This window comes from Argiope bruennichi, chromosome 9 (genome assembly GCF_947563725.1).
Source record: "Argiope bruennichi chromosome 9, qqArgBrue1.1, whole genome shotgun sequence".
Taxonomy (NCBI): domain Eukaryota; kingdom Metazoa; phylum Arthropoda; class Arachnida; order Araneae; family Araneidae; genus Argiope; species Argiope bruennichi.
The window spans coordinates 50,439,071-50,461,748 of NC_079159.1; the positions used below are offsets into that span (position 1 = coordinate 50,439,071).

A 22,678-nucleotide genomic window follows, 5' to 3' on the forward strand; every position below is an offset into this window, starting at 1 on the left:
AAAAAATTGATTTTTACATCATTTATCTTACAGTAAAAAAATTGATTTTTACATCATTTTAATATTATATTATATGCAATAATATCTATTTTTTTTACTGTAGTATATTTTTTCGTATCATATATTTATTTCATATCATTTTTTTTAATTTTGCAATAGTATATTTCATTGCTTAAATAAAACTCAAATCGTTTTCATTGTTGTTATACATATCATATTTTATACTGGTATTTTCCCCCATTGGCAACTAGGGTTCCCCGAGTTGGCGCGGTTCACTTTATCTGCATCCCGTGAGTTACTCCACGAAAATTAAGTCCATGCTAATGAAATAATGAAACTGAAACTCAATTTCGGCTGTTTATTTTTTTTAATACATCCCATTAACTTTGATTTCTATAAACTAGAACATCTTGCATGAATTTTTCACAGTTAGAGTATCAAACAATCGTTAGTAGTTATTTCATCACAAATTTTCTGTATTCATGTCACGAATATAACTATCCGCCATTCCATCAGATGGCTAACATCTCCTATCTTTAGATTCTTTTACGGATATGGACAAGTGCAGACACGTGCGAGAAGCGGAAACTCAACAGATAGACAACATAGATGTATTTTATAGAAATTTAAATTAATATTTATTAAAATAGTTATTCTGGGTAAGAAAGTCAGTTCTTGTGCCACCAGGATACCCAACATTTAGTAATTTATCATAATTCATAATTGGACAATCTATCTCACTTAGTAAATTAGCGTTATAACTGGTGTCCTATGCTGGAACTCCATTGTAAAACAGGCAATGCAATCTGGTGACATAGCGAATATTCATAACTGTTGTAACCATTATTTCTGCCTGGATTTTTCAGAAGAAAAAAAATATATATATGCATGATGTCAAGTACTCACTCTGTTGTTTTCCAGCGCTTCAGCCGAGTGGGCATCTTTGGTTCGGAAACAGTTTTGGCACTTGGTTTTGTTAAATACATTTGGAGAAAATTTGCGACAGTCCGATTTCAGAGCTGACATTATTCCAAAGAATCTGAAAAAAAAAATGATTAAATATTATTATACACAAAATTAACGATATTTCTATGGACAAAAGGAATTAAGTACAAATAAATTCCAATCATTAAAATTTTTTTGTTCGAAAACTTGATATATTCCGAGTTTTTTTTAACTTTAAATTCATCAAATGCTAAATTTGATATAATCAAAAAATGCATTGAAAATGATCGTTTAAACGAAGTTTAATGATCGTTTATTATGTTCTTAATTTAAGTCGTGAGGATTTAGTTTATTTAAATTAAAGTCCCATTTTTAAAGCAGCACCAGGGCTATTTTAGGACGGCCTCGTAATTTTGAAGTGAGGTCAGATGACGAGGACGACACTTGCGCTGGCAACTTCCACTCCAAACTTCCGCACAACGATAGCGGGAGGACGTTTGGCTCCGACGGATTTAGCGTGCACCAGACACGCTTACACGACGGTTCTACAGTGAAATCGGACCTCGAACCTGAAATCCGGTGAGTCCGAGGCCGAGAACTTACCTCCAGGCCACCGCAGTACTATAAATCGTGAGGAATTCCAGCCAATAGTACCATGCGACTTTCTATTTTTATGTAAAATAAGACCACAAGTATGATTTGATCCATTTTAGTGCCAATGACTTGAATGGCTTTCTTTTAAATTATTAGGAATTTTAAAACTTATTTATTCCATCAACAGACTGAGGTATAAACTAGAATAGTGAATCAACAAATGAAAACATCGATACACAATAGCCTATAACACAGGAAACGATCAATGTGCAACTGGAATTCCGACTTCAAATTCTCGATATACTATCCATCACTTTAATAGAACTGTTATTTTTCTCATGTTCATAATAAGGCTTTTCAAATTACAAACAGCCAATAATAATAATAGACTATTTTGAAAAGAAAATAGGACTTTTTACAAAATTCTCTTTGGAAATAACAGCCTGGAATTGAATAAAAATTAGCCAATTTTCCGAAATAATGAAAACATTGTTTAGTTATTTTCATTATGTAGAAGGTATATAAAAATTAGCAAAATATCTCGAAATTCCAGTCATTGAGTTCAAAATTTTTATCAAACCAGATAAATGAAACTTTAATAGGTTTTGAAGAAAAAAAAACCCAGAGTAAAAAGAAAATAAAAATATAATATAGTCATGATTACTGGTAGAAATAAGTTTTTGAATAGATTCTAAATTTTTAAAATTAAATCCAGTTAACGAAGAATAATAAGTTAAAGAAAGATTACATTTGTGGATGCGAAATATTACGCTTTTTTTTAAAAAAATAAAATACTTTTTGCAAACGATAAATATCTGCAGATATTTAAAAAAACAATTCTGCGAGAACTGATGGTAAGTTAAAAAAGTTCTGAGGTGTTATATAAAAAAACGAAAAGTTCCAACTTATTCATAAATGAATAAGTTGACATTATAATTACATTAAAAAAATTAAACTAACAGATGCTGATAACTGCTTCACATTAAAAAGAATTTTCTATTAAAATATACGATTCGGCATCTTTTTTTTATCGTTATTTATTCCATGTTTTTTGAAGCAAAAAGAACGGTAATTTATTTATTTTTGGCATTTATTTTTTCCCTTGGAAAGCGAAATTGACGATAAAAATTCATTTTGTCTTTTAATACTACAGAGCGTCTCTGTTTTTAAAGTTTCTATTATAATCAGAATGGAGGTGACATAAACTAGAAATAATGGCAATTAATACTCACATAAAAAAACATAGAAAATTCTTAGAAATTCCTAGATATTATCATGAGAACATTAAATTAACTTTAAGAATCCTTGAAATCCACAGTTTTCATCAAAATGCGAGTATTTGGCCAGTTTCAAACAAAATTAGGAGTTGATGAAGACCTTGAATTGAGAATTCCTATTATTAATCTTACATTTTGGACAGTGTTAAACATTAATGGCAGTACTTACCATTAATGGTAGTACTGATGGAACTCGGGACATAGTCGAGAATAATATTGAAATTATGAAAGTCTTCGTATTGCCTTATTTTTTCTGGATATCAAATATTTATCAACAAAAATAAGGAGAAAATTACCTTAATCATGAAAATTTGACAACTGACACTTTAAAAATGGTTTTGTTTCAATTAATCATAATCTTCTTCCCTTTACAATTTTAAGGAAGCGATAGATTTTTTTTAAGAACAAGAATGGAATCGTAATTTCTAGGGAAAATTTTCACAAGTCAAGATTAGGAAAAGTTTAAAGTATGTGATTACATTCGGGATGAATTTTTTTGAAAAATGTTCGAAAATAGTTATATTTTTTTTAAATATTTGCATAAAAAAGATTGAAAAATATCTATGAAACCAAAATATACCCGATAAATGGCAAAAGTTTCTTAAAAAATTGGAAAAAATGGCTTATACGATTATAAAACAAAAATCTTCTATTTAGAGGCTTATTATACGATTAGCTTAAAATTTTACAGATAGTTTAAGAAATACATTATCTAGTTCCTGAACTAAAAATTAAGTTGTATTTCTAATCATTTTTTAAATATTCCAGTTTCGACTGATAAATAATGCGAAATTATAAAAACTATAAAATGGTTTTAATGAATAGATTACTAATTCACTAGTTCAGGAATTTCAGAACATATTGAGGTATTATTATACGAAATTTGGACAAAAAATATGCATTCTATTTTAATTTATGAGGGTTTTTTCATAAGAAAATTTTATGAAAGAATAGAATTTGCGAAAATAGCATCTAAAGACGTAAAATAGCATTTAAAAGTATGTAAATACGAATATAAAAATCAGTAATTTCCCAAAAAATGAACTTCGAAACAAAATTTTAATGGTTTTAAAAAAGAAACCTGTTTAAACATTAAATATATTAAGCAAAAGAAATTTCATAATTCCGCTAAAAAATCAACTTCTTAACATAGACTTAACCTTAACTTTAACCATAACAAGATCTATTGTAAATTAATTCTTTGAAAATAGGCTATAACACTTTTTGAGATCTGATTTAACAGATCTCTTTTTATACCTCTGAGTCCCCAAATTCAGTATGTAATAATAGCGCAACGATTCTGTGTCTCTAACGTCAATGTTTCACGTTCAACGAACAAGAAAAGAACAGTATCTTAATTGTATCACGTTCATCAGTAATATTTATATTTTTAAAAGAGTTTTTGTATTCCCAATCATTATTTTTATTATTTCTCTAATTCTTATCGGATTTGTCACAACTTTTTGGCAACAGTTTTAAGATAACGAACATAAGAGGCCCTGAGATACCATTCTTATATTCATATAGTATCTTGATTTATTATCATTATAAGCATTTCTTCTTCTACTTTAACAAGTATAAGGTTGAAAATTACTTAAAACGATTACAATATTTTTCATTTTTAATTCACGTATATTAAATATGCAAAGAGAAAGTACTGTAATTGTAAAAAAAATCCAAAATTTGATGAATCTGCGCATTTTATACATCCTCATATTTGAAAAATGCATTTTTGGAATTATGTTTATCTGTTAACAAAATAACTCAACTCTAAACTATCAGCTGTCAAATGGCCTTTTTTAATAGGGTTGGCAGCACTTTATTGAATGAATGATAGCAATTTCAAATCTTGCATTCATTTTGGGGCGCCCTTTAGAAACAAATGCTGAATTTATATGTAAATATAAAATTCCCATCTTATGCCTTTCAAATCGTCCAGAAACTAAAACGGTACAAGATGGCACTTTGTATTACAAGACATACAAAAAAATGAGGACATAATTGTAATTGTGGATTTCAACAATCACGTCTTTAACTGACTTGAGGTAAAATCTTAAGAACAAAAAACACTCAGCAGAAACTGACAAGTCTGTTAAGTTTTAGCCCATTTTTCAGAATATTACAATTGATACAATTAGATAAAAAGCAAGAAAGTCTATTTTTAAAACATTTAATTTAATTGAAAATTTTAAAAAAGAGTTTCAACTTTATTATACAAGAAAAAAATCAGTTCATCGATTGATATCGGTTTATTACTAATTTATCAAAAACTAGTTCACAATTCTTTTTTTCTAAACCATCTAAAGATGGACAATTTTGATGAACTAAAATGAATTAATGGGCATTTTGAGGAGAAAACTGCTGAATCCATTCCTCAATATAGCTGACCTGTTTCCCAACTTGCAGCGTCCTTTTATACCACTCATGCATATCGTCAAAGCATCCCAGTGTTGTAAAGAAAAATGCGCCCATAAAGTTCTGCCTTTATATAAAAAAAAAATATTGAAAGCAGAACTGGGGTTAAAAATAAGGCTTTTAAAATTTATCTGTAAAAAAAAAATAAAAAAAAATGCCACTTTAAAATACTCGTCATGCTCTACTTTAAGGAATTGGAAGCATTTTCTTGCATGTTTATGTTCCATTACGATTCTTTTAAAATATTTTTCATATCAAGTTGTTCAAATATTTCTACAAATATGCATAAATAACGGAAAAAATGCGGAGAAATTGTGAGGCATGAAGACTAGTTATTGAAATGTTCAAGGCAATTGTTTTTCTAGGCCATTTTCAACAATTGTAATTCGCCTGCATGAGCGTGAATACAGTGGTAGAACAGAAAAATATAATAAAATGTTACCTCCTAAATTTAACTTAAGTTTTCGATTTGCAATTTTTCCTTGTTCAAAATCTATTTCGGAAAAAAATCTGAAAATTTGCTATTTATTTATTTCAATGTGCATGTAAATATATGAAATGGGCCTCGTAGATCATCTCTCTCTCTCTGTATATATATATATATATATATATATATATATATATATATATATATATATATATATATATTATAACGAGAAAAGAACAGAAATTGCTCCTTTTACTTATTCTAATAATAAATAAGATAATTAAAGCTAGATGGATAGAATATCATATCTCTATTATTTAATAAAATTGTTTAAAGACAATTTCAATTATTTTCATTACAAATTTGCATTAAATATAATTTCATAAAAAAATATTTAATTGGGTCAAATTTCATTTTGCAACTAATTTTTTTTTTTACACAAGCCTTTTAAAAGTCTTAAACTCTATGCATGTTTTTAATCCCCCATTTTTCATATAATTTTTGCATATTTTTCCAAAAATGTTTATAATTTATCCCGACAGTTCAAAATAATCCAAATGGCGGAAACCTTGGCTAATCAGGGCCTTAAGCAAGACATTTATAAATAATAAATGCAAATTGATTTAATTCCATATAATCTTAACGAAATATTACATAATATTGATTTGCAGCTTTTCCATCACTAAGACATTAAAACTATGTTGTAACGGAAAGAAAATTAAACAAATTCAAGTGAGAATTAAATATTAATCAATATTTAGGAATTAAAATTTACTATAAAACGAAAAAAAAACATTTTTCAAAGATTCGAAGGGCATATTTATACCAAATACTTTACTAGTGACGCTACGATTAAATTCCATCAAAGATAAAATACGACAATTTTTCATGATATCATGATTAAAACTATGAATTAGTAATATGTAATATTTAGTAACGTGATATCTAATTTAATCAAATATAGTACTAAATTTAAATATTAATTTATCAATTTTCAACTCAAGAGATTATATCCCAACAAGGTTTCCGCTGGTTTCTCCTGCTCAGTACCACTAATGTTCAAAGAAAATATTTCATAAGTTAACAATCTATCAAAAATTTTTTAGATAAGTGAGTTTCAGTATCAGCTTATGGAGATCTTTAAACAGGTTCTAAAATGTACTCCACTCCCTCTGATGTTTAAACATTTTGCTCCACAGACCAATAACTTCCCATAAAATTTCAAATTAATGAAATTCCATACCAATCCATCAAAATCTTTTCATGTAATCTAAACTGGCATCATTTAATATTCAAAGATTTGTTTTCAAAAACAAATAACCTACCATAAAATTTTCAGATAAGTGAATAAAAGATCATGAAAATCTATACTGAACTTTTAAAAAGTTAAAAGATCTCGCTTCTTCATTGGCGAATTTCCAAAGAGGCTGGCTAGGCAGCAGCCTAGGGCAATAGGCTGAAAGAGGGTCGGAAGTAGGTCGATTAAAAAATTTAAATTTCCTAGTTACTAACAAATAAATTTGTTAAAAAAACCAATTCATGACTGATAAAATATTAAGATAATATTAACACTTTATCAAATACAGATGGTCAGGTTCTTTGCCGCTTTCTTATAATCAAATTGTTGCTAGATTGTTTATAAAACTGAACTTCTCCTTTAATAAAACTGCATACAAACATGGATGCCGTGAAGTCTGCAATCATAATGGATAAATAAGAACATGTATACATTCACAAAGTGAATGAAATTAAAAACATTCATTTGAAATAAATTATTAAGATGTTAAAAATAAGACGAAATATGAAATTAAATTGACCATTTTATTAATAAAGATGGACTGCCAAAGGGCCGCAAAATAAATCCACTACTGAACTTAACTTAAGGAGCTTTCAGAAAATGACTTGAATGTCTGCTTAAAACAGAAATTGATATGGATCAGTGTGGGGGACAAAGAAGGTCACCTACTGAAATTGTTAATATAAAAATTTTAAAAAAAAAGAAATTAAAAATTGAAATATCAGCGAGTTATCTTGTATGCAGACCTATTATAATATACACATGACATTCAGCTGCTTCCGACAAAAAACAGAATCTCAAAATATCTAAATGAGACAAATGTCTTTTTATAAGTTGCAATATGACCACAAAATGTTAAAATTAGGCAAATGTTTCTTATCTATTGCAAAAGAAACTTAAAACGTCTAAAATACACAAATGTTTTTGCCTATTTCAACAGAACCGTAGAATGCCTAAAACAGACAAATTTTTCTGTCTATTGCAATAGAACCACAAAATGTCTAAAATAGACAAAAGTGTTTTTTTCTATTGCAACAGAACCGAAAAATGTCTAAAATACACAAATGTATTTTTTTCTATTGTAAAAGAACCGCAAAATGTCTAAAATAGACAAACGCTTCTTGTCTTTTGCAAAAGAACTGCAAAATGTCTAAAGCAGACAAATGTGTTTTTGTCTATTGCAACAAAACCACAAAATGTCTAAAATAGGCAAATGTGTTTTTGTCTATTGCAACAGAACCACAAAATGTCTGAATCCGCTACTGAATAACAATCATAAAAGTTCAAATTAGAAAATTCCTATATCAGTTTGTTTAAATATTTATATAAGGCTTAATATGACATTTTTTATTTTCAAAGACAAGGTTCTACTAATCAATAATCCACCAAAAAAAATTTAGAAATAGGTAAGTCCCAAATTGGTCTATAGGAGTCTTTATACTCGACATAAGCTGGCACTCTCAAATGTCCAAAGATTTAGACATTAGATAGACTCCGCAAACTGATAACTATCACATAATAAATGGGAATTATCATAGCTCACAGTCTAATCTGACGGGACCTGCAGATGGAAACAAAAACACATTCGAATTGTTCCTCGGTATCTTGGTTATTCAAGAACCAAACGCCAGAAAAGTAAAACTAGCAATTACTTAACAGAAAGTCACAATTGCCTCTTTAAATGAATGGGCTGATATCTCCTGTGGCAGCAGATACAGGGGAGCATTGTTATTGATTCCATTGTCAGCGGATTATCGCCAGATAAAGAGGGATAATAACTCTGTCTGGTTGGAAAGCATTCCAAACGAAATGAAGTGGAGTTGATTAAAAAAGCATGAAAAACTCTTTTTGCTGTTTCTAAAATACAACAGAAGGTGTTCTTTATTGTGTGAAACGCTGAATTATGTTCTTTACGATACAATGTTTTATTTCTCCGACGCGGAAGTGAACAGATAACAAGACGTGTGATAGTCAACCACAATCAGTTCAGTGTTTAGTATTTCTTTTTAATTTTTTTAACTATCAGTTTATTTACTCATTAATCCTTTCGGTTGTCGAGTTTTTAGTTGTTTTTTTACTGAGCCGGTTTTAGGTTGTAAGCAATTTTGCGGTTGCTTCAGGCATCGTCATTAGGTAGATGCCGAATCCCCATGGGAAAAAATAAAATAAAAATTGCACAAAACAAATTTACAAACGTTTTAGAATTAACACAGTTCAGCTTATAAGAAATTTAAATGTGCAGTAAGCTCTGAATGTTATAGATTTTAATGATGCCATTAACAAGTTTCCATTGTTAGCTCTTTTTTTTTAAAGTGTCAACATTTATTTATTACTAAATATCTTTGGCAACCTGTTTGGTTGACAACAACCAATAACTGTGCTTTATTTCAACTGAATCTCTTATTTTATACCTACTGAATACATGGTCTTAAAATTGTCGTCACATTATAAGTGACGTTCATATTTTTATTATTTTAATTATATTTTTAGTTCTCGTAATCTTGGATATTTTAATAGATATTAAAAATCTCGATAACTTTTTTTTATCTAGAAATACGGCTTTCATTATACTCTTTGTAACAAGACGGAACTTTGATGCGTTAGCATTTGCGATAACATTTATTGTAATTAAAAGGGGTTTTTTTATATTTTTTCATAAAAAAATATTTGATGCTAATCGAAATAAAACAATGCATACTTATTTATTAAAAATACATATCACTTTATTTTCATTTCTTTTAACATTTTTTTTTTGGGGGGGGGTATGAAAAAGCTACAAAAAGGAACGCCGAAATACGCGATTGCTTCAGGTGTGGTTTGGTTTGGTTTAGTTATATTAACGTCCCGTTTGAAGCAACACTAGGGCTATTTTGGGACGTACCTCGTAATTTTGAACCACTTGCTTCAGGTGTGATAATTCCTCAGTTATCTCGGTATTCAGTGATGTTAGAGTTATCAATTGCGGCCTGCTTCCAATATTTTTTGTTTTTATTTTAAATAGTTAAATTTGAACTATCAATTTTTTTAACTTTTTATTCACAAAATGTGTCGTAATCTCTCTCTCTACTTTTGTCACTACTAAAATATCTAAATAAGCAGACAATAAAAAAAAATTAACATTGAGCGAGCACATACTTAATAAACAGATCAATTTTTCTGCTAAAATTATTCCTAAAATAAAAATATGAATAATATTATGAATTTATCAAGATTTTCAATAATTAGAATTTTATTATATTCTTTTAGATAAAATTAAGAGTTACCATATTCATTTTGCTGTAGAAAGTAGAGTTGTATATGTTCAAATGAAAACTAAACAGAAATACATAAACGGGAATTAATTAATCTTTTATTAGTTATTAATAAAAGCTCCATTTTAAATTAATTTGTATAGTAAAAAAAATCAATATTGTAAGAACTTTCAGGGAAACACTTTAAAATAAAAGACTATCTCTTCATTTAGAAATTCGTTGTCCAAGATATGAAAGATGTAACTTCAATCTAGAAATCTCTAGTTAAAAAAATGCCCAACTCCATACACCAAGTAACTATTATAGGTAAAGGGTGTAGTTAGGAGACAGGAGTTAATTATGAAGTTAAGTAAATTTAAACAAAAAAAAATCAAAAAGCAAAAAATAATTAATTAATAAAAAAATTAGAAATTAGGAGGAGATGGATAAAGATTAACATTATTTTATTTTTTGTGTTGGTTTGTGTGAATTCATCAATTAATTTGAATTATTTACTTAGGAATAAATATTAGGACAACTGGTGACAAACTGTCAAAAATCAGGTTTATGTCGGGCAACGCGAGCCGTCTTGTCATTTCATTCAATTTTTCTATCAAAAAATTAACAAATTAGTTATTAGATTAAGTAGCCCAACTCAAATTCACCCACATAAAAATTAAACCTTATTGTTCCGAGGGCTACAACAGATGTACTTCCAACTAGTGACTTATCCTCTTCTTTCAAAACATTGCAACACATCGTACACGTTGACGCACTAATTACCGCTGCCAGCATTGCCAACAAACACAAGAACAGCTGTGCGAACAAACTCCCTTGTTGTCGTGGGCGGCTAAAAGGCGATTAACTAATTTCCGAAGGTTTCTTCCACAGCGGGTTCTTCAAAAAAATTTCTGTGTTCCAATCTTAGAGATCTAAAACCAATTCCGCCAGCATAATTCCTTCCTGATGACTCTGGGGATGACAAGCTTCCTCGAAGACCCCAGCAGGGGATGGATTAAATCGTCCCGCGCAGTCTTTCTGATGATGATGGTAGATAAGGTTTTTAAAGTGGACCATTTGTGCCTCATCGGAAGCGATTGCGTTAGCTTTATTTATGATCGCTGACTTTTAATAGTATACTACTGAAACTCAATGCCAAATCATGCAGCGATATTTACAAATCCGGCGTCGTTTTTTTGAATCAATGGATTTGTTCAAGGTAATTTGTTTTTATAAACTGCGGTGTTCCGATTAGTTGTTGCGTTATTTCTTCCAGAAATTCAAGGAACTAATCACTTACAGACATAAAAATCCTGTATCACTTATTAAATTCTGTTCAGATGATGATGCGGTTTCACTAATTATAGGATCATGTGTTCCAAAAAATTATCCAATTTCATCATTTGCTTCATTTTTTTAACCCCCTTGATGTACGAATTTATTTCATTTTCTAAGTAGAGGACACACCCTTTGCGTGACATTTATTGGCATTTCAATCCACATAAGCATATAAAGGAGTCTTGAGATATATATAAATTTAGTTTTATCTTTTAAATTCATGGTAACTGACTTAATTGTCGATCTAAATATTACAAACTCTGCAATTTGATGGCAAGTTAGACACGTAATTATTTGATAAAAAAAAGTTAAGTTATCGGACTAATAATTAACATGTTTTTACCCCTTAACTGGTTTCTCACCTATGTATATTAGATGAAATCTTCTTTATAGGAAACGTGTTGTTCTAATGATTTAACTAAGAATTCATAAAACACTTTTTTCATTCGAATTATGGGTCTAAACAATTTAATTTTAACCTATGAATATATAATTTGATACACACAGCTTTATTGTTTTCTGCAACAGCAATAAGCGCAAATGTTTGTACACGTAATTTTAATGTAAAATGTTCTTAAAATAAAGAATTTCAGGAATTTTAGCAAAGATAAAAGGACAAACATTTCATTTATTATTTTTTTAATTCTCTAAATTAACGCGATTCTTATTAACAATCTTAGTAATACAATAAAATAATCCAAGTCTTACATTAAACATATTTAGCCGTTGGATTAAAATTCTCATTGGCAAACAGAATCGTCAAAACCGAGCCAAACAGGGGGGTTCCAATACATTTTATTAATCATTTTTTTTGTTTTAAAATTAAGTATTTTCTAATCTTAATTCCTTTTATTTCACTCCTCATTTAAAATCAAAAACTTAAATGGCCTTTCAATTTCTAAATTTCGGGGGTTTATGGTTTTCTCACTCTTTATATGTGTCTAAATTCCATAACTGTAACTGAACATGTTTAAACCGCAATATCACATGAAAATTACGATCCTAAAACAAATTCTTGGTTAGCTTTAATTTCGTAAGCTCCCCAACCGTAATTTATGCAATGATATCTCTTAATCTAATTTAAATCCTAATTAATTTCCTAATTTTTATCTTAATTTAGCTCATATTAACTTCATTCTAAAATGGTTTCTTATTTCTTAATCCAATTCTACATTTTATTTAGTTACTTTTTACACGCTTTCTAGGAAACTGATGAATCCTTAATGTTTACAAAATTCTTTTAACGATACCTAAATTTCTCTTTCCTAAGACTATACATCTCAAAGAAATTACTATCAAAATCTCATAGTAAAATCACAAAATTGAAAAATTCGAGCCTCTTTTGCGATGAGGTACGCTCTTGTAGCGTACCTCATCACTTCTACCGTCTACATAATGTATCTTCTATTCAGCCACGGAACAGCTAAAATAGGTTAAAATGTATATAAAATATGAATGGTTTTTTTATGTGGTCTATTTTCTATCTCAACATCAGTATTGAAAATGCAACTGTGGTTCTCGGTCTTGACTGTTAAAACAATAAAAGATGAAAATTTGGCTTCATAATGAAGACATTTATTTAAAAGTTACAAAGAAATGAAACAATCCAAAACACTTTCTTTTAAATTTGAGACAAAGCAGAGACAACTTTCGAAATTTGGGAATGTTTCAAGCAAAATGAGGTATTGGTCACTTCCATTTAATTGACGTTTAAATAAAAAAAAAAACCACTTTCAGGAAATCAAACAAGAGAGGAAAAAAGCAATTATTTAAGGTATGGACGAAAGAAAAAAAAATTCCAAGCCTTAATTTGGATCTAAGCGTAATTAACGACAAAACAAAGGCGTAGTAAAAAAAAAAAAAAAAAAAAAAAAAGGATCCATTTTATAGGAGTGTCTTTTGCTGACGCATTCGATTTTTGCACGCGTCTTTGGGATGACATTCAATCCGTATAATTAAATCTTCAAGACATTCTGGACTCGATTTCGGTGACAAACATTTTACATCTCAAATTTGCTTAAGGGAACAGTCGACTTTGAAATAAGCAAAAATGGACGAAAACGTGCCATTTTATTTTTATCGTTTCATTATTAAAATATATGTTTATATTCAGAAATATTTTATAATACTAAAATAGCATTATAAAATGTATTGGTCAATAAAATAAATATTTGAAGTGGTAAGAGAAAAAATAGTACATCTTAATGACTTTTCTCAAAATGATGTTGTAATTACATTTAAATATTTTTGAAATGCTGCAGGTATCTTAATTTTTGAAGAAATTAAATGAAATTGATAAAAAAGATTTCGGTCAAACATTAAAAGAAAATGGCCACGTTTTTTTAGCTCGTTTAAATTTAATTTTAGTTCAGAAAAACATAAAAATCCTATGAAAATTCAGTAAGGGTGCATTTAATTGGAAGTTAGCATTTAATTGGAATTATAAAATCATACATAGTTTTGTTCCAAATAAATTTACATTGGGTAATAAGAAAAAAAAATAATAGAAAAAATTAAAAATTAAATCGCCTGGAATATTTTGAAATTTTTAAAAATTATACATCTTTTTAAAATAATATATTTCGTTTTAAAATGTTTTTTTAAGAAATTTGGAACATTTATATTTTAATACATATGAATAAAAAATTTCCTAACCCTGACTGAATAATTCCCAAGAGTATCTAGTATAGTCCACTAGCCCCTTAAATGCCCAGAATAATGCGATAAACCATCAATATTTAACATAGCAAGGGGGGGGGTGTAGAAAAGCGGCAAAAGCCGTGTTCGTAGGTGTTTTGTATTTCTTTTTATCGGTCTATATTTCCATCAATGTCACATCTCAGCTGACTTGCAATTCTCCTTGGCTTGAAGCGTTTGATTCTTTTAAGCTCAAAGGGAATGCTGAGTGGTCGAGTACTTAAGTCTTGTGCAGCCCACGTAAGTCGGTAAGTGCATTGCACTCTCCAGAGAAGTTTTTATTCTTCAAGGAAATCATAAGTTTCTCAATTTATCGCTTCATTAATTTAAAATTTAGCCTCCGCATCAAAATACTAATTAACTTTCTTCCTGCTTCTCTCACCCTTTAAAAAGACCATCGAGTGGCGGAAGTAATGAGGTTTGAAAAACGATGTGGTTGAAAAAAAAAATTTCATTGAATCGGTTGGTCTGTTGTTTTAAAATTAAGCGAAGTATTTCCTTTTATTCCTCTTAATGACCAGTGGGAGTGGCTACTCTAGAACTTCCCCATACTCTCCAATAAAGGTCTTACCCCCCCCCCCTCTCACCCCCCCCCCTCTCACCCCCCATAAAATTGGGGACCTTGGGTAAGGACCTTGCACTGGAAAAATACAATTATGAAATATAGATCTTTGGTGTGAATTTAGCATTTTTAATAAATCTGTTGTACGGACCTTGCATTGCATTCTTGAAATACAGTTATGAAATATAGATCTTTGATGCAAATTTAGCATTTTTACTGAACCAGCCACATGAATATGAATTTTGAGCATTCCTTTTGTCAGCCGATTGACATAAAAATGTGATTCAGAATTACAGTTGTAGTCAAAAGATCGCATACCGAATTTCATCGATTTAAGTCGTTTAGTTTAGTTTAGTTATATTAACGTCCCGTTGTAAAGCAACACTAGGGCTTTTTTGGGACGGACCTCGTCATTTTGAACCGCGGTCAAATGACGAGGACGACACCTGAGCTGGCATCCCCTTCTCGACACCACATCAGCAGGTGGACGTTTGGCATGACGGATTTAACGTGCAACAGACCCTCTTACACGACGGTTCTTCGGTGGATTCGGGTCTCGAACCTGAAAACCTACGGCTCACAAGCCGAGACCTTACCACCAAGCCACCGCGGCCCCATCGATTTAAATCATTGTGCTTATAAGTTACCAGGCGTACATGTATAGTAAAGTGGACAGTCGATGGACAGTCAACTTTTCCACAGATCAAAATTGGGTTTCAGTCAGTCTAATAAGACATCCAATATACGCATTCGGTTTGCTGCTCCTTTTATATTTACCAAGCCCTAGCGATTAATCGCTAAAAAATCATTAATGATTGTACTCGCATAAGATCTTTTGACAATAGCGTGAAATTAATAATATACAAGTACATTGATCAAATACACAAAAAATACTAACTAACGATGAATCTGATCTAAAAGGCGGCATATATAAATGATTCTAGTGGAAAAAAAAACCACCACCACATACCAAATTTCACCTATATAACTCTGAGTTTTTGATATATGTTCTCAAGTAAAGGATAGGAACAAACAGGAAGACTTCTCTTTGAAGGATTTCTATCAATATTAAGTAGATCAACAAATGAAGAAAATCATATACCAAATCTCATCTTTCTAACTAGTTGCGTTTTTACTTTCTTGATGTTTAAGTTTAGTTTAGTTATATTAACGTCCCGTTTTAAGCAACACTAGGGCTATTTTGGGACGGACCTCGTCATTTTGAACCGCGATCAGATGACGAGGACGACACCTGAGCTGGCACCCCACTGCACACCACGCCACACCAGCGGGTGGACGTTTGGCCCTGATGGATTTAACGTGCAACAGACCCCCTTACACGACGGTTCTTTGGTGGAATCGGGTATCGAACCTGAAACCTTATGGCTCACGAGCCGAGACCTTACTACCAGGTCACCGCGGCCCCTTTATTTTCTTGAATATAAAAGAAGAAAAACATTGTAATAAACAAAAAACAAAAAAATATTTTCTCGCAAAAAAAAAAAATAATTAATCATCAAAAACACGAAATATTAACATACATCCATGTTTCAGACCTCTTTGAGTGCAGAAAACATATTTTGGGAATCATGTCTTTTGGTCTACGAAACAAGATAACTCAAAAACATACCGAGCTAATCGAATAAAACTTAGCATGAAGTCTTTAGACCCAATTTCTAGATTTCTAACAAATTTCGAACGAAATCCACTCACAGGACTCTTTTCTGCGCGAATCTCAGTGCAAGGGAATTCAATAATTTCAAAAACGTAAGGACCTAGATGCATAAAAATTTCATACTCAGTTTTATAACCGAAAATGTAGATCCATACCAAATTTCGAACCAAATTCATCATCAGGTTGACCGTCTGTAGACCTGTACATTTCACATGCATCTAAACGCCAGAGCGATTTAGATGAATGAAACTTGGTATGTGATCTGGGTAAAAAAAATTGTATTTCTGTATCAAATGTTGGCTTCAATCGACCCGAAAACCAAGACGTCTAAAACGCATACTCTGGTTTCTTCATGATACTATAAAGCAAAAGACGTTTATATGCATAACACTGAAAATAAAAATCTGAGCACATAGGGGTATTCACGGCCTTGCCTAACATCCATCCTTAATAATTTTAATGTGGAAGGAGAGATTATCCGGCTCATAGGTTTTGACCGGGTTTACGGAAGCTTAAAATATGGAAATGCATCGCGTTTTCGAGGTTAATATCAAACAATAATTACCCTTGCATACGAAAATGTAAAAAGCATCTAATTACTTTTCGTATAGTTTGATTTTTAAAAAAAAGCAACTTAGTTAGAAGGTCAATATCAACGCAACTCTTACGCAAACGATATATTTTTTTAAAAAAGGTATATCAATAGAAAAGAGCGGATTATGCAATTTAGTGACTTAAGCACTCAAGTGAAGTTTAATGATTCAAATATCTTGAAATACCCAGGCTCTAAGGATGCAATCACTGTGCTCAACTAGCCAAGTGTATCTCCTAGTTCGATTATTTATTTTGCAACACATAATTGCTTTCACTAACAAAGAGCGATTAAGGCATATCATTCTATAGAAAATTTTTTACTTCAAGGACGCCTGCATTCACAAATAATGATTAGAAAAATCATATCATCGACGCTTAACCAGTAGAGTATCAAAGATAAATAGCCAAACAAACCATTGCTTTTCATCCCTTGTAATGCCCTGGTGTAAAACGTAAAATTAGCATATTAAAATTTCATTATCGCAACCATCCAATCCCCCAAGGTTGGAATATGCTCTGTATGGGCTTTTATCAATACAATATTCACTCCCCTTTCCCCATCCAAAATTTCAAAACCTTGTTCTTTTGAAATTTTAGATCGGGAAAATGCACGAGCAAAAATGCAGGGCAGAAAATTGGCGATTCATCGTTTTTGAGGCATCCGTTTTTCGCTTATAGAGTTATTAGAAAATGATAAAGAAGATTGTAACATGTGGCGATTTATCGACAACCAAAAGTAACAACTTGGTGCGAAGGTACCCAATTCTCCTGTCTGACCAATAAAGGGCAGGATCGTAAGACGTTATCACTCGAAGAAGCTCAGAAGAGAAAATGGGAATGAAAGCGAAACAAGGGGAGGTATCGAAAGTCAATATATCATCTTTTCCTAATTTTCAATTTTTCTAGTTAGCAAAAAAAGGTTTGAAGCTCGAACGATTTTGAGATAAAAAAGAAAAAAGAAAATCCACGATGTATGTTTTTTTTTTTTTTTTTTTTTTTTTTTTTATATCGACGCATGCGTAATCTGATAGTCTCGTGATTGTTTAAAACCGCTTTAAATCGGTTTTTCACGAAAAAAAAATTCTAGCCTCGAATAAAAAATTTTAGAATTCGATTGATTTAGAGATGGTCAAAAAACATCGCTTTTCTAAATGTTGGCGATCGCGAAATATGAGTCTTGTGAGAACATGACTTATATTTCACAACTTGAAATTTGGGATAGCAGATATCAATTTTTTAATATTGATTTTAATTTCATCTCTATGTATGTGGTTTTTAAATAATACATATTACGATAAACTGACATAACAAAATTTAAAGTAAACGAGCAAAAAAAAAAAAAAATGCAATTAGACATGCAAAATAAAATTAAAGGAAATTGAAACCTAATCCGAAACGTGATATAGTGATAATTTTTAAGTCTTCACTCATCTATTTTTAAAATTTAGTTATCATAGAATAGCGATAACGTGCAATAAACGATTATTTAAAAATATCGAAACGCACTCGATTATAAATGCGGTAATTAAATATTGTTGTAAAATATATAAATATATATTTCACAACAATAAAATATATTTATACGTATTCTTTCTCTAATTTTAATATGTTTTTTAAAAACTTATTAAAATTAGAGAAAACAATTTGAACGAAAATATAATTATCATTGAACAGTTCATCACTTTTTTTAAAGCTTATACTAAAACAAAAATAGTTTTTGCTTAGTAATAACATGTTCTGAAATTAATGAAAAGCATTAATATTAATAAGTTTTAATAATAGTTATAAGTTTTTTTTGTAAGAAACTGCTACCATAGATATGATTATGTGCCAGATTTAGTAACTCAAAGTGCAACGGTCCACCCTGCACAGCGTTTTGAAATGAATTTTACATCATGCATGAAGCAATTCAAAAAAAGGCAGCAAAATTAACCTGGTAAAGTAAACAAGCACTTATAGACGCTTTCCAGAGAGAGGTGGTGTCAGTGTCTCGCCTATGAAAAAAAATTGTTTTTTGATAAAACTTCTTTAAAGCACCTTAAATGCTTTAATACAAAATTTTTTCGGACTGTGTAGTAAGTCAACTGCAAAATAACTATAAACAATTATCTGATTTGCAAACAGCCTTGAAAACGAAAATATAAATAAAAAAAAAGAATAATGTTCTGAATTTAAACAACATTTGGTTTTAATTTGAATATACTTAAATATTTGGCCATAATAAATCAAATGCCTTGAAAATAAAAAAATAATAATAATACTAAAAATAATGTTTTAAACTTAAACATTTGATTTTAATTTGAATCTGCTTAAATATATGGACATAATAAATCAAATGAAGCACGAAATTTAATAACATTGAAAATATCGAAAAGAAACCAACGGGAGGGGGTCTCCCCAAATCTTTCTTGCATACTCTCTAATAAACTTGTCATGCGAGATAACGCTTTGCATGACATTTGCTTACAATACCCACGCAATACTAACTTTTGGAGTGCATTCAGCCTTTTTTACTGAATCTATCATATCATCCTTGGCGAGTTTATTTGGCGACTAATCCACAACTTGTAGTTAATAGCATTCGAAAATAAAATTTGTACTTTAAACACATTTCTCTCAATCGACTATAGTAAAGATTTGACACAAAACTGGAATTGTAGTAAAAAAAATAATAAAATCCCATTTCTAATTTGATATATTTAAGTCATTGCGTTTTTGTATTATCGCGTTTACATGTTTCTGATAGTGCAGACCGACAGACAGTCGACCCATAGTTGGTTTTGGCTCAAACTTTGATAGGTGTGTACACTATAAATGTTAAATCTGTGTACCGAATCTTATATATCTAGCACTCTTCGTTTTATAGTTGTCGTGTTAAAATATATTCGAACAGACAGATGGATTTCCTCTGAGCAGATTTTACTCAAAATTTGATTCTAAAAAGAATCTGCAAATTTGGTATTAAGACCGTAACCAAATTTCAACAGTCTAGCTCAAAGTTTTTTTAGTAATCTTTGTCACGGGCAGACAAATGAACATTTTCCAAAAACATTTTTTTCGAACTCGGGGTGGTCTTAGTTTTTGACGATTTCTATATTTGCTCTAAGCTACGTATAAGAGAAAATAAAAACTCTCAAAGTCTGGGACATTCCAAAATTACGAAATCCCATAGGCAACTGTCTATTTTGCTTATCTAATAATCCAGCCTGCCCAACCCTTCTACATGGTGAATAAATCGACAATGTTGCAAAAATGGCTCATCTCGAACTTGAGGAAATCCAAGCCACGAAAATTAATCAAAATCTAGAGGTCGAATTTTTTTAATGATAACAATACTTTCTGGTTTCTATATTTAGTGTAGTGGAAAGTAAGATATAAAAAAAAAACTACGCTTCGGCTAATTAAAATGCTCATATTTTGTTTCATTGAAATAATTCATCGCCACCCTTTCACCCAATTAAAAAATGAATGACATCAAAGGTTGCTCATGCCGAGTGCTTACCACTGACCTTTGGGCCGCAAAAACTGTCTCCTGTCACATGATATTATCTCGAGACAGTTGACACCTATCACTGCTTTTGATATTTCCTTCACCCATTCGTCGCGTGTGTCAATGTGGATGCCCTTGGCAGCGAAATTACCATAAAAAGTGAAAATTAGAAGAAAGTGCAAAAAGAAAGTTCGTTTGTGTACTCATTTGGCGAAATCGGCAACGAAATTACCATGAAAATTAAAATTAGAAGTGCAAAAAGAATGTTTATTTTTGTACTCATTTGGCGGAATTGGCAGCGAAATTACAGTAAAAGGTTGGAATAAGTAAGAAAAAGCAAAAAGAATGTTCGTTTTTATACTCATTTAGCGAAATTAACATGAGAAATAAAAATGAGTAAGAAAAACCAAAAAGAATGTTCGTTTTTGTACTCATTTGGCGGAATTGGCAGCGAAATTACCGCAAAAAGTAAGAATTAGTAAGAAAAAGCAAAAAGAATGTTCGTTTTTCTCTCATTTGGCAAATAATAAAAAATAGCATACGCAATACCATAAATATATTAGCTTATATTAAAGAATGCATTTTACCCAAAATTTATCTATCTGTATGAGAGAAATAGCTGAAAAATTTCAAATAATGCAAATATTTTTAGGTAGATTCCTATAGGAAGACTACCTATTGCAATGGTTCTAATGACAAGGCTTCGGGAAAAAAATTTCAGTTCTTTACTTTTTTTAAAACTTATTAAATTACAGAAAAATATTTGAACAGAAATTAAATTATTATTGAGCAGTTAGCTTTTCTTAAAGCTTAAATTAGTGCAAAAATAGTTTTTGATTAATAATAATATGATCTGAAGTTATAGAAAAGCAATAATATTTCGTTTAATAAATTTTAAAGTGAGAAACTACTATCGAAGATGGAACTTCCAAATATGGCATATAGTTACAAATCCTGTACAGAGTTTTGAAATGAATTTTACATCATTCATGAAGCGATTCACAAAACATTCATCACTAATATTAGCCTGTAAAAAGAATATTCTGTTCCAGATGAAGACGGGGATTTTACGAAAAAAAGAGAGAGGCCATTTTTCTTTTTTGTTTACAGGAAAATAAAAAGAGAAAAACTATAATTTTTCAAAAATTTGGAGATTACATTTTGATAAATCCTCTACTTTTAAACGTCCCTGAGTTTTTGGAATTATGATTTACTGACCGTTCGTAAAATCTCCAACAAGCTATACATAAATTTTGGATGGAATCGATCAAAGTTCGTTCAGCCCATCGAAATATATGCAAACGCTACAATTTTAAAACGGAGAAAAGTAAAATTTGATAAATTGTTTTATAACCATTCTTGTACAATGGAGAGAAACCATTTTCACCAAATCTGTCGAGAGACTAACCGTCTGTCTATCTGCGAGTTGCAAATGCGATATCTCAAAAACGAAATGAGCTATATAAAAGAAATTTTATAAATATTTAGATATCGTAAAGCTGCAGTCTCTATTAAAATATCTGAATCAGTTGTTTAACGGAAATAATTCCAAAATGCATAAGCGATTTTTCTTTATAATATACGGAGTTAAACACAAAATGTACTGTATTAATTCTTCAACAATGGAAAGTGAAAATGTTGTCTTATAAATAAAATATCATTGGATTGGATTTCCTATATTCCACAAAGATTGTGGAATATAGGAAAAAATAAAAGCTCAAAACATCATGATATATCTCCAGAGAAAACGTATCATGACACGTCTTTTATTCAAGGAAACATCATAATCAAAAACAAAACCAATGGTCAAGACGTGCGAGATCAGGAACTTAAAAGAATTCACAACAAGGATATCAAACACCAAACGACAGGACACGACAGCATAGCAGTCAGAAGAGGAACGATAACAATTTTCTTTGCTATGAGAAATCTGGACGACGGCGGTAAATTAATTATTCCATCTACACGCGCACTACGAAGGGATAGAAAAAAAAAGAAGAAACACTTTTCACAATTACGGGGCAATCAATGTCAGTTCCCAGTAAGCTAAACGCCGCCAGCCCGGTCCCACGTCGCCGTTACACAATCAGCGATTAGCAGCTATATCGCCTTAAATAACGCTTCTACCCGTAAATTA

The 22,678-nt window shown here is 30.5% G+C and overlaps 1 protein-coding gene across 2 annotated transcripts in view; it reads right to left on the reverse strand.

Moving 5' to 3' along the window:
- LOC129983845 (protein outspread-like) overlaps nucleotides 1-22,678 on the reverse strand; it is a 168,115-nt gene that overhangs the window by 128,609 nt on the left and 16,828 nt on the right. For both annotated transcript variants that reach the window (XM_056093505.1, XM_056093504.1), the window contains exon 2: nucleotides 907-1,039. In XM_056093505.1, coding sequence (XP_055949480.1) covers nucleotides 907-1,026 — 120 coding nt within the window. In that variant the 5' untranslated portion in view covers nucleotides 1,027-1,039. The remainder of the gene's footprint in view (nucleotides 1-906; nucleotides 1,040-22,678) is intronic.